Here is a 12,866-nt window from a genome sequence, read left to right as displayed (position 1 = left end):
TCACATGCCTAGTAGATTAATTTCAAATTAGTGCACCAGAAAGCTCTGTACCTCCAACATTACAACATTTTATGTTTAATATCAACCGTAACATCCTCACTTGATGGTGCACACATTTTCATCTATATTATAGTTTATGACATCACTATGCTAACTGTATGGTTTTATCACCAATTGGCAAACTAAGATCTGCATAACAAATTTGGCCCATGGCCTGTTTTGTACCTGCAAGATTAGAATGGTTTTTTACATTTTTAAGGTGTTAAAAGGAAAAGAAAAAAAAAAAAAAAAGCACCAAGAATATATATAGGAGACAGAAAACTCACATGGCCCGCAAAGCCTATCTGACCCTTTACAAAAAGTTTTCCCGATCCCTGATATTAATGACCACATTTTAAGTTACTTTTCTCCATCACTGACTCCATTTATATTTTTTACCAAAATATGATATATAAGGGAAAGAGATTTAGAGGTAAGGAAATCCAGGTTTATCACTTAAAAGCTAGGTATGAGGAAAGTTCAAGTCTTTCTGAGCTCCATAATAGGCATTTAGAATAAAAGACCAGCGTTTGGGGAAGAAAAGGACGACAATTATTTGAGTCTCCTGAAGAGTTTTTCAACCTATCAGTCTTTCCTTATCACTACCAAATTCTAATATGACCTACCTGCCACAACCCTTTTGCTAATGACTAGACTACATGACATATAAAATCTGGTCCAGAACACAAAACAAAATATTTTCTTCAATAAAACAAGTATATACATGTCCCAATTATCTACTGCTTCACAAGATAGACCCCAAAACTTGGTGGCTTAAAGCAGTAACAATCATTTTTCATTATTGCTCACAGTTCTGGGGCTCAACTAGCGTCTCTCATGTGGTTGCAGTCAGAGGGTAGCTGTGGCTGGAATCATTCGAAGGCTTGTTCAACTCACATGCCTGGCCGGCACCTAGCCTAGTAAGAGTCAAGCAGCTGGGACTCCTGCATCCCTCTCTGTGATCACTCTCCACTATGGCAGTTTCAGGGTAAGCAAACCTCTTACATGGTTGTTTGGGGCTCTAAAAGTGTACGTCCCAACAGAGAAAGGACCGGGCAGAAACCCAGCAACATTACCACAGTACTTTACTCACAGAGGCAATCACAAAAGCATACCCAGGTTCAAAGAGAAGGGACGTATATTCCACTTACTGTTGGGAGAAATGTCAAATACATGGTAGATGTTTTCGAAACTACCACATACACTTAGTTTTAACTGTACAGATTTTAATTATAAATGGAAGGTGTATTTTTAAAAACCAAAAACTGGTTTAAAATGGTCAATGTTAGAGCTTATCGCATTGGGATATAAGGCTAACTTAGGCTGAGCTAACTTAAGCTGATTCCTCTGGCCACTTCCTTCATTAGCTAGAAAAGGTACACTTTGCATACATTTTAATTCATTTTTTTTTTCAATTTAAAATGAATTGGTTACGCAGAAAAACATTGCTTTAATACTCTCACAAGCTACTGCTGTTAAAGACTATAACCAGCACTGGCATGTCCTTTCTGGAAAAAAAAAAAAAAAAATAGCTCTTCAAGAAATAAAGTAACCTTCACTAGTTCTAGGATGCCTTTCTTTAATCTACCTTGATAAATGTTTTAAATCACTTTCTTTATCCTGAAATTTAACATAATTGATAGTCTATATAAATAGAGATGTTTATATACTTCTTAGTGGTTTGTCAGCAGCACCTCAACCTAAGAATTATCAGCAGTAAAATAAACAAAGGTTAGAAAATACCAAGTTAAGACAAGTTCTGTAAACACACAATTCATCTACTGTAAAAATACTCCTAATTTCTATGGGATAAAACACTTCACATTAAAAGTTTTTTTGATGTCCATATAGAAAGCCATAGACTTTAAAAATCATTTTAAAATCTCTAAGATTGTGTTTCAAAATCAAGATGCCACAAGATGGGTTTTTTCATAATAAGCCAGTGCAACAAATTAGCTCAATGAAACAATGCTTGATTAAACAGTATTTCTACTCAGAGCTAAAATTCAAAACCACCCAAAAGTTATATACTAGCAGCCTACAGGATAAATCCAACTCTTGAGTACTTCATATCTGAAAACTCCCAAGAATTTAACATAAGAACCCACTTTTTTTTAAAAGGACTATTTGATCAATAGAAGCCCAGATTCTCACCTGAAAACAACCAGCTGGTGAAGCCCTAATAGTCTCCTACTAAGACATACAGAAGGTAACATATGTCAAGGTTTTTGTATGAGACAGTCTGGGTTTACGCCTGATTAATCAGTGTATTAACTAGAACAGCCTGAACATAGACCATGCCTGTTCTTTTTTCTTTTTTCTTTTTAACATAATACTATTACCTATCATATTAAACAAGTACTCTCTCTGCCTTACCCTAGTACACATGGACGTCTGAAACTCCTGAGTAACAGCGATGTTAAACAAACTCAAATAAACTCAAGGTTTAGTTCAAATGACACTGAGGTAGGAACACCAAACTCCAATTTTGTATTCAACATAAGAGTACAATACTTTGTAAAAGAGTAGGACCAATAAAGAGGTCAATCTTACTCAACTACAGTGGATTACATGCCTTGACAAAACTAAAGCAGTGTCATCAGATCTTCCAAATTTTCAAGAGGATCCCCAAACCCAGGCTTTTAATTGAAACTGCTTGACTTTTAAAGGTTGCCAAAATTTAAAAAAAAAAAAAAAAAAATTTTTTTAAAGTAGCCTGTTCCATAACTGACAAAATGCTAGAAGTTAACGACGCTAGTTCTTTGTTGCCTGATTGGGGGAATTTTGTTTGGTTTTTTGGTAACTGTAAGAACTAAAATATTTAACTGGCTTTCAAAGTAGTTTAACCTCACGAGGTTATGTCTGTAACAAGAATTCCAAAATGAAGCCCACAGGGCCAAGCCCGTGGCGCACTAGGGAGAGTGCGGCACTGGGAGTGCGACGACGCTCCCGCCGCGGGTTCGGATCCTATATAGGAATGGCCGGTGTGAGCGCCGGTCACGAAAAAGACAAAAAAAAAAAAAAAAATGAAGCCCACAGAAATTAAGTGACTTAACTAAAATCTCACAACCCTGAATCAAATTCAGTGCTCTTTCCATTATGCCAGAATATAAACTTAATCTTGAAATTTCCAGCCCAGGAAAGTTACAAACCTGAACTACAGGAAAAACGGTGTAGAAAATTAACCTTTATCTGGGACAAAGTCATTTTTTGACCCCAGAAGCTTCTGGATCAGAAGATGCAAAGTACTATTTACTTCAGTGTCCGGCATAAGACTAAGACTTAGTATTTTAAGAAAGAAAAAAAGGTCAAATATACTACACATTTTGTTTTCTGACACAGTGCACCTACATACATCATTCCTTTTCATCTTAATTCACTTAATGTAGTTTTAGTGGGCTTTGGCAATGGAGCAAGATTTCCTGGAACCTTTCCTTCTGTTACCTTGCAAACAACATTTTACATTAGACCAGTTTCTCGGCTACTTTTTGTCATTCAAAACTGTCATTCCTCTAAATGAAGTTAAGATTTGGATTTCCCACCCCATCCAAATTACCTGTCTTCCAAAAAATATACAACAGAGACCTAAGGTTAGTATTTTTAATTTTCTACCTCACTTCTATTATAGGTAAAAGAAATACACTGAACTATCAATTACATACACTATGCTTTATAAAGTCCTAACTAAAGTGAACTAGAAAAGACAGTTTTACCCTATGGACTTACTACAGTGAGGGCCATGGTATGTATGTATGTGCCTGTGCATATATAATTGTATACATACGTACATACTCATGCGATGTATATATACAGAGTCCCCCCAGTATTCAAGGTTTCAGTTATCTGACATCAACCACAGTCCAAAAATATTAAGTGGAAAATTCCAGAAATAAACAATTCATAAATTTTTAAAAATTGTGCACCATTCTGAATAGTGTAATGAACTTTCACACTGTCCCACTCCATTTCACTGAGAAAGCAAATCAACTCTTTGTCCAGCATATCCATGTTGTATAAGTTACCCACCTCTCAGTCACTTAGTAGCTGACTAGGTTATCAGATCAACTGTCACCATATTGCAGTGCTTGCGTTCCAGTAAACCTTATTTTACTTAACAATGGCCCCAAAAGATGAGAGTAGTGATGCTGGCATATTGCTATAATTGTACTATTTTATTATTGTTGTTAATCTCTTACTGTGCCTAATTTATAAATTAAACTTTATCACAGGTGTGTACATAATAAGAAAAAACCAAAGTATACAGAGGATTCAGTGCTATCCCTGAGTTCAGGCATCTACTGAGGGTCTTGGAACATACCCCCATGGATAAGGGGTGACTGCCATATAACTTAAAAACTGAGAAATTCTTAGCTTTGGATATCATATCGTACATGTCATATAACTAGTCAGTAATTAATGTAGTTCAACCTTGTAAATATTTAAGACATTGAGACGTAACTACTGTACACCAGGAATTTGCTAAACAGTACAGACATACTTCTGGCCCTCATGGAGCTTCCTTCCCGTGTGATAATGCAGAAACCACGTTACTTATGAAAGTGGTAATTCATTATACACATTTGGATAGATTAAACTTTTATAACTGTTATTTGTAGAGAATTTTGTAAGAGCTTAAGAAATAAAATTTATATAAATATTTATTTTAAGTACATTTATTTATATTTATATTTTTTAAAAATTATAAAATAAGGTTCATAATAATAGAAAAGGTGTGTATTTCCTCCTTATATATATAGAAAAATGGCATTCAAGCATTGTTAACACCAACATCCCAACATCTTTCAATCCACTTGGACAAATAATCACAAAAATCACAAGGAGTTGCCAATCTGGCAGTTATAATAGGCTTCAGCTTCTACGTATGAGTACTGTAGAAGCAGTATAGAAATTAATGTCTATTATACAGCTCATGTGCAAAGACCAATAATTCAAGAACTCTACTACCAAGACTATTTAACTGTTCTGTGATTAATATAATTACAAATTTCTGCAACTCAGACTCATTCCTTATCAAAATCTTACACCATTTACGGAATCATATAAAAAATTTAGGGTTTGTGACATGACTAAGATTCTTAAAGGGTTTATCTTTATAATTGCCTAATGTTTCCTATAAGATAACTGATGGAAATAAAGAACTCAGATTCCCATTTTCCTTTGTTATCAAGTATAAGACAGAGTCAAGTATTGATTTTAATTCTGGCTATAATTCTTATTTAAAGAATTATATCAGAAGCACTTATATCAGAATTTTTTAAATAGAGGTCAGTTATGAAAATTAAGTTTTTTAAAAAACTACACAAATGTAAGGCCAAGAACCCTGTCAAAAGTTGAAAAATTCATCCTAAGCATTGCTAATAGGTGGCATCACTTCTTCCCGATAAGTTATAAAGCTTATTATGTATTCAGACTGCATTATCATCACTAAATCCGTTTTTAAAACAAAACTTTTAAATCATCATCTATTTTTCTTCTTCAAAGTGCATTACTGTGTCTACCCTATTACTGTCTTAATAAGTGCATTCACCTTAACAGACAACGAATGTTTGAGAAGTAATGAATTTTACTCAATTTTGCATTTGGTTCATCTTGCCTACCACAACCACTAAAGACTCCCATACACATTGCTCATAAATAACACACTGACAATCCAAATGTTGATTGTATTTCTACTGATTAAAATTCATTTTAATAACCGACTTTACTACTAGTCAAAAGCAGTTTCCTATTCACTAACACCACACAATCCTATCTTCGCATTCCTTCTAGATTTCTCCAAAAAAGAAAAAGAAAAATGGGAATGGATGGATTAGGTAAGAATGGAAAATACAGTAGCTATAACCTAATCGACGAAATGCTTTAGGATAATGGCAATATTTTAAACATATTCCCACCCACTTCACTTCCCAAGCTTGTTCCTATCCTAGAGAAGTTCACGGAAGCATGAAGACTCTCCTGGTGTAGAAACCAGAAATATACAAGAGAGGATCATAGGCCTAATGCAACTTGACTCTTAAGTCAAGGGCCCACTCAACAAATTCCCATTTCAAATTAATTAGCCACACAGAAGAGATCTGTGAGTTACAAGGCAGCAATTGTGCTATATTTTCATCGCCTATAACCCTTTACAAGACTATCATGATAATTTCAGGGTTAAAGATCTTAAAACAGCATCTAATCTACACCACTCTCCAGACAGCTACTGATACAAGATCTACATTAACCATTTCTAGGGCCAGGGAGCTCAGTATTTCAAAGGACATGACATTCCATTCTACCAACCTTAGTTCTTCCTATATTTCACTGAAATTTTATCCCTCCAACTCTCTATAACTTTGCACCCATTCGCTCCTGGATGTACCTCGAGAGCTAAGCACAGCGTGTTTATAGCAGAATAGTAGCCAGGATTTTTTTGCCAGGCCTAAACCACATCATTATCGTTTCAAACATCATGTTCTCTAAAATAAGTATTCGAAGAACAAAACGGGCTATTCGTGCCCCTTTGTCTATTTCAAAGAACAATAAAAAATTACGAGTAGATACTCCACGAAATTAATTATCCAACAGTACCACTTACCAAACATGCTCACTAACCAGACTAACAGTGCTGTTCGCGGCACTAAAGGTTTTCGAAATTAGACTAAAAGATAATAAGGTTGTTCTGAAAACACTCAAACATATAATACTACCAGGAAATAAACCGAGGGGCCTGCAACGCAAACAGGCCCGTTCTCAGCCGCGCCCAGGAGAGCTAAACGGAAATTCAAGCCAGATTTTTAAAAAAGGAAAAAAAAAAAAAAAAAAAAAAAAACTAATTGTTGGGCCATACAGAAATCGAGGACGAAAGGGCAGGCCTGGCCTCTGCCAATGAGTCCGGGCTCGGCGAAGGCGACCAGCTCCGCGCGACGTAGGGTAACCTCCCCACCCCCCACTCCGCAACGACGACCACCGTTCCATCTCCCCACTCCGCAACGACGACCACCGTTCCATCTCCCCACTCCCGAGCCCCACCTCCGCCCGTCACCTTTCTACGCACTAACCTTTCTCCTCCCGGCTGTCGGCCGCCATTGCTCCCCTCCGGTTTCCGCTGCTGCCGCCGCCGCCTGTACGCGACTCGCGCGGGCGCCGCGGCAGCAGTAGCACGGGCCCGTCCGTCAGTCCGTCCGCCCCGGCTGCGCGCTTCACACTGGCCTCTACCACTCACTCTTCTCGACTCACCCTCTTTTTTCTCGCTGCTTCCCCTCCTCCTTTTCCTCTTTCCCTCCTTTCACTCCGGGTTCTGACAACCTAGGCCCTGCCTTCCCGTTGGAGCTCAGATACGGGCGGGAGTCAGGGGAGGGAAGAAAAACAGATGGCGACGGCGGGCGGCGCTAAAATGGAGCCTGCTTCCTGCGTGAAACAATCCCGCTCCCGAAATGCCCTGCGCTGTTTACGCCTCGTTTCTCTCTCGGAGCGTCACGCTGCGCAGAAGAGCGGGGAGGCGGGACGGGCAAGGAGACGTCACGTGACGTCAGTACGTCGCCCCGTCCCGTAGCCCGGATGTCCCCAGAAGGACTCTTTACCGTGGTTAGATTGCTCAGGTTGTTTTCCAGCCGGGGCAGCGTAGTGTGCTGTATACACCTAGGTGGCGCGGTTTTCCCACCTGAGACGCATTAAGCCTTCTTACCTAGAGTCAAAAGTACTTCTTGTGTCTTCACAAGACTCCTGATTCAGTTCTTGAAATCAGGTTCTTACTTAGGACAAGTCTGGGCCAATCCCTTAAGTGTACCAGATAAACATTCTTAGTTGGGGCCCCGGCGTTACTTAAAGGCAGTGCAGCATGCAACTGATTCCCTTGTGGTCACAAAAGCCTATTAGGTTTGTTTTGCTTTTAAGTGGGGAAAAGAATTGTATTTTAATATGGCTTTATAATTCACATAACCAATTTGATTCAAACATTTATCCAGGCCTGTCTATTTAAACAGACCCTTGAGGAATTGAAACTACAGAAGTGACCAACAATTACATAACTACATAATGTGGTAAAATCTGTAGGCAGAACAAATATAAAGTTCATTGTACAAAGGAATGAAAATGTTAATTTGCTTCACTGCACATAACTGAGTTACGAGAGAAAGTGATGTGGGAAGAGAGGGTCTGGAAGGGCCCAATAGCAGGCCTCAACCTACCCTGTCCTCTTACCAGGTTGTTGACTCTGCCACAGGAAAAAATTCAAGGGCAGAATCGCACTAGAAAGTGAGAACAGGTTTAATGTTAACAAGAGAAACAGATTTCACAGAGAAAGGGCAGCCTAGCTCCAGAGACAAGGCAGGGCCCACACTAAGTTTAATACAAAAGTAAGAAATACATAAGTTTAGCACCAAGTGGCAGGTTGGTTCAAGAGAGTGAGCAACCACTTACTGAAAGTAAGTCCAGCGAAGTGTGGGTTGGCCCCAGAAAAGTGAGAAACAACCAGAGTGAGTTTAATACAAAAGTAGGAAATACACATTTACAAAGAGTAGGCTGGCCTCAGGGTGAACAGCAGCCTGCTAAAGGCAAGTTTGATACAAAAAGAAAGAAATACACACTTCAGACAAAGTGCAGGTTGGGTTTGGGATAGTGAGCAACAGCCCCATCTTCTGCCAGGATTCCACTTTTATGGTTTTCACTATCTAATACATATGCGTATTCTTTAATGAATGTAAATTCTACTCTACTGAGCATGCTCAGCTATCAAGGTTATATAACCCCTTTCTACTTAGCATGACCAGCCACTAGATTTGCATAAGTCAGCCCCCTGAGGTCTGAATTTCCTGTTGGTGCCAAAAATAGGTCCAATAAGCAACAGTAACTCTCTTCCAGGCGAGGACCTAGTGGAGAGGCCTGAGACCTTAGGGAGTGGCTTGAAACCCAGAGGTGTGTCTTGTCACTCAAACCTATGGAAACTGAGCACTTCCTATCTCCAAAGTAAATTTGGAAAAAGGCAACATTGTACATCATAACATAAAGAAACTAATGGCATGTTTACAGAAAGATGACAAAGTGTAGAGTGTTTTGGTCCTTGATGGTCATTGTAAAGATCTGAGACCAAGCTGAAGACAGTAGGAAGATTGTAAGCATTGGAGAAACACAGATAGAACTTTGTTTGGAGCCACCCGGAGGATGCTTCTGAGAGAAAAGAGTGAGAAAAAGAAAAACTCAATGACTGTAAAATCCAGCTAAGTGTCAGATACTGGGGAATGAAGGGTGAACAGAACAGTATCTCTGCTGTTAAGGAATTTTCAGTATAATACAGGGAAGAGACAAGTTAACAGGAAATTATTGTGTAAGAATAATAGCTAAAAATTGTGTGTTGTTACTCTGTCAGGTACTGTTCTGAGCACTAGACCTACACAATCTTGGTACATCTTCCAAAAATACTATTAGATTATATTAGTAGCTATATTTTATATAAAGGGAAAGTGATGTAATATGAAATTAATGCCCCCAAGGTCACGGGGCTAGTAGTAAGCAACATGGCATGATTTAAATTCAGGCAATTTGGCTCCAGCCCCCACCCACGTGAAAATATTGTCTCCTATAGAGTAAGCTCAAGGTATTAGCTGAACCCAGAGGGTCATGTCACTCAGACTTGTGAAGGGTAAAGGGTAGAGTCAAGGAAGGATTTCTGGAGAAGGGAAAATAAAGCCTAGTTGGGAACTTAAAGAATTAACCTAGGTGAAAGGGAGAAAAGGTAAGAGGAATAGGCAGAAGGATGGTTTTCAAATGAAAAGGTATTAGGGGGCAGAGCTGTCCATGGTTCAATTCAGGTTGATATTGAATGGTTAGGTAAGAAGAGCCTGAATCAAGAAGAGCATTTTATGATGTTCTACTCGTCCATTAATTCAGTCAACTACTATTTATTAAGTTTCTAGTTAGTCCCAAATATGGCCGTAGGCTCTGGGGTTAATATATGTATATATATATATAGCAAAGGCCTTTCTGTGGAGATGAAGTTGAGAGTGATACCTAAAGGGCAAAAAGGAGCTACCTAGCAAATAGTGAAGATAAAAGTTTTCCAGACAGAGAGCACTACATACAAAGGATCTGAGGGAGAAATAGATCTTGATATGGTCAAGGATCTAAGGAAAACACCAGTGAGCTGAAACACAGAAAATGAGCAAGAGAGCAAGTGGTGAAGGTAATATTTGAGAGACAAACTATACAATAGGAGTAAGGATCCAATTAGGAACCAGCCTAAAACAAAAGCAATACAAGACCTTCAGGAAGGCTGGCTGGTTAGCTCAGTTGGTTAGAGCATGGTGCTGATAACACCAAGGTCCAGGGTTCAATACCTGCACTGGCCAGCCACCCAAAACATTTTTTTAAATAAAAAATAAAAAATAAATCTTCAGGAAGACAGAATTTAAAAGTTGAGCCCACTGAAGGGGGTGAATAGAAAACACCTTGGACTTTCCATAGATTCACACTTATAAAATGTACAACCAAGCCTATACAAGTTCAAGGAGTTCAGTACTTTTCAGAGAAGGACAACTCCTATAATTCGAATGTGTTCCTCAAAAGTTCATGTGTGGGCAGACTTCATGAATACGACCCCAAAATCACGGGCAACCAAAGGAAAAATAAACAAATGGGATTATATCAAACTGAAAAGCTTCTGCACAGCAAAAGAAACAATTAACAGAGTTAAAAGACAACCAACAGAGTGGGAGAAAATATTTGCAAAATATACATCTGACAAAGGATTAATATCCAGAATATATAAGTAACTCAAACAACTTTACAAGAAAAAAACAAGCAACCCAATTAAAAAATGGGCAAAAGAGCTAAGTAGGCATTTCTCTAAGGAAGATATACAAATGGCCAACAGACATATGAAAAAATGCTCAACATCACTCAGTATCTGGGAAATGCAAATCAAAACTACACTGAGATACCACCTAACCCCAGTTAGGATGGCTAAAATCCAAAAGACTATGAACGATAAATGCTGGCGAGGTTGTGGAGAAAAAGGAACTCTCATACATTGTTGGTGGGACTGCAAAATGGTGCAGCCTCTATGGAAAATGGTATGGAGGTTCCTCAAACAATTGCAGCTAGATCTACCATATGACCCAGGTATCCCACTGCTGGGAGTATACCCAGAGGAATGGAAATCATCAAGTCGAAGGTATTTCTGTTCCCCAGTGTTCATTGCAGCACTCTTTACAATAGCCAAGAGTTGGAACCAGCCCAAATGTCCATCATCGGATGAGTGGATACGGAAAACGTGGTACATCTACACAATGGAATACTACTCAGCTATAAAAGCGAATGAAATACTGCCATTTGCAACAACATGGATGGACCTTGAGAGAATTATATTAAGTGAAACAAGTCAGGCACAGAAAGAGAAATACCACATGTTCTCACTTATTGGTGGGAGCTAAAAATTAATATATAAATTCACACACACACACACACACAAAAAAAAAACCGGGGGCGGGGGGAAAAAGATATAACAACCACAATTACTTGAAGTTGATACGACAAGCAAACAGAAAGGACATTGTTGCGGGGGAGGGAGGAGAGGGAGTAAGGAGGGAGGTTTTGGTAAGGGGCAACAATAATCAAACACAATGTATATCGACAAAATAAAAGTTAAAAAAAAAAAAAAGAAACCAAAAAAAAAAAATCAAAAAAGAAAAGTTCATGTGTGGGAAACTTGGTTGCCATCATGTCAGTGTTAAGATGTGGGGCCTTTGGGAAGTGACTGGGTCATGAAATTTCCACCCTCATGAATGGATTAATGCCATTATCACAGGAGTGGTTAGTTATCGCAGGAGTTTGGTCCCTTTTCCTCTGTGTCATGTGCTTGCTGGCCCTTCTTCTATGTTATTATTATTTTTTTTTTTTAAAGATGACTGATAAGGGGATCTCAACCCTTGCCTTGGTGTTGTCAGCACCACGCTCTCCCAAGTGAGCCAACCGGCCATCCCTATATAGGAACTGAACCCATGGCCTTGGTGTTATCAGCACTGCACTCTCCCAAGTGAGCCACGGGCCAGCCCAACCTTCTTCTATGTTATGATGAAGCAAGAAGGCCCTCACCAGATGCAGCTCCTTGATCTCGGACTTCCTAGCCTCCAGAAGAGTGAGCCAGATAAATCTCTTTTTTTAAATAAATTACCCAGTCTGTGGTATTCTGTTATAGCAGCAGAAAGTGGACAAAGACAATTACAAAGTCTAGAGTCTCTGAAACATATTATTCATAATATTTATTATTAAATAAGGCAAGGGCCAGATCATATACCACAGATTCCAAACTGGTGTCTGATAACTAACCTAAGACGTTTGCTAAGTCAGCACAGTGTTTGTGTACTTTTATTAAAGAAGTCTTTAATCAGGGCATCCATTTTTCAATAAGACTCAGCCTCTAACACCCCTTCTCAATGTACTTACCCCTGGCCAACGTTACTGATTGAAGTGTACATCTTTCAAATGTGTGGATTCAAAGAAAAAATGGTGGTTGAATTCTATTGCCCTGGGAAGGTTATGTAGAGTCAGGAGTAAAAGAGATTCAGAGCAGAGTCTTAGAGAACATCAATATTTAAAGGGAAGGCAAATCCACAATGTTAATGTAGAGTATCTTGTGCTATAGTTTGAATGTCTCCCTGAAACTCACAGTCAAACTTGATCCCCATTGTAGCAGTGTGAAGAGGGCGGGAAATCCAACTATGGCATTTGAAAGAAGGGCTTTTAAGAGATGATTGGATCATGAGTGCTCTGCCCTCACTAATGAATTAACTCATTGTGGATTAATCCATTCATGGATTAATAGGTTAATG

General features: G+C 38.8%; 1 protein-coding gene and 1 non-coding gene across 5 annotated transcripts in view; one reads left to right on the top strand and one right to left on the bottom strand.

Annotated features, from left to right (window-relative positions):
* The window catches only part of YTHDC1 (YTH N6-methyladenosine RNA binding protein C1), a 36,605-nt gene extending 29,130 nt beyond the window's left edge, over nucleotides 1–7,475 (bottom strand). For all 4 annotated transcript variants that reach the window (XM_063108172.1, XM_063108174.1, XM_063108175.1 and 1 more), the window contains exon 1: nucleotides 7,101–7,475. In XM_063108172.1, the coding sequence (XP_062964242.1) occupies nucleotides 7,101–7,128 (28 nt within the window). In that variant the 5' untranslated portion in view covers nucleotides 7,129–7,475. The remainder of the gene's footprint in view (nucleotides 1–7,100) is intronic.
* Nucleotides 7,476–10,311: 2,836 nt separating this feature from the next.
* On the top strand, nucleotides 10,312–10,385 carry TRNAI-GAU (transfer RNA isoleucine (anticodon GAU)). Its single transcript has one exon. It is a non-coding gene; the product is annotated as a tRNA-Ile (tRNA).
* Nucleotides 10,386–12,866: the final 2,481 nt, after the last annotated feature.

Source organism: Cynocephalus volans, chromosome 9, assembly GCF_027409185.1.
Source record: "Cynocephalus volans isolate mCynVol1 chromosome 9, mCynVol1.pri, whole genome shotgun sequence".
NCBI classification, from domain to species: Eukaryota; Metazoa; Chordata; class Mammalia; order Dermoptera; family Cynocephalidae; genus Cynocephalus; species Cynocephalus volans.
Note: the sequence above shows the minus strand (reverse complement) of the source record. Positions and strands in the feature narration are given on the sequence as shown.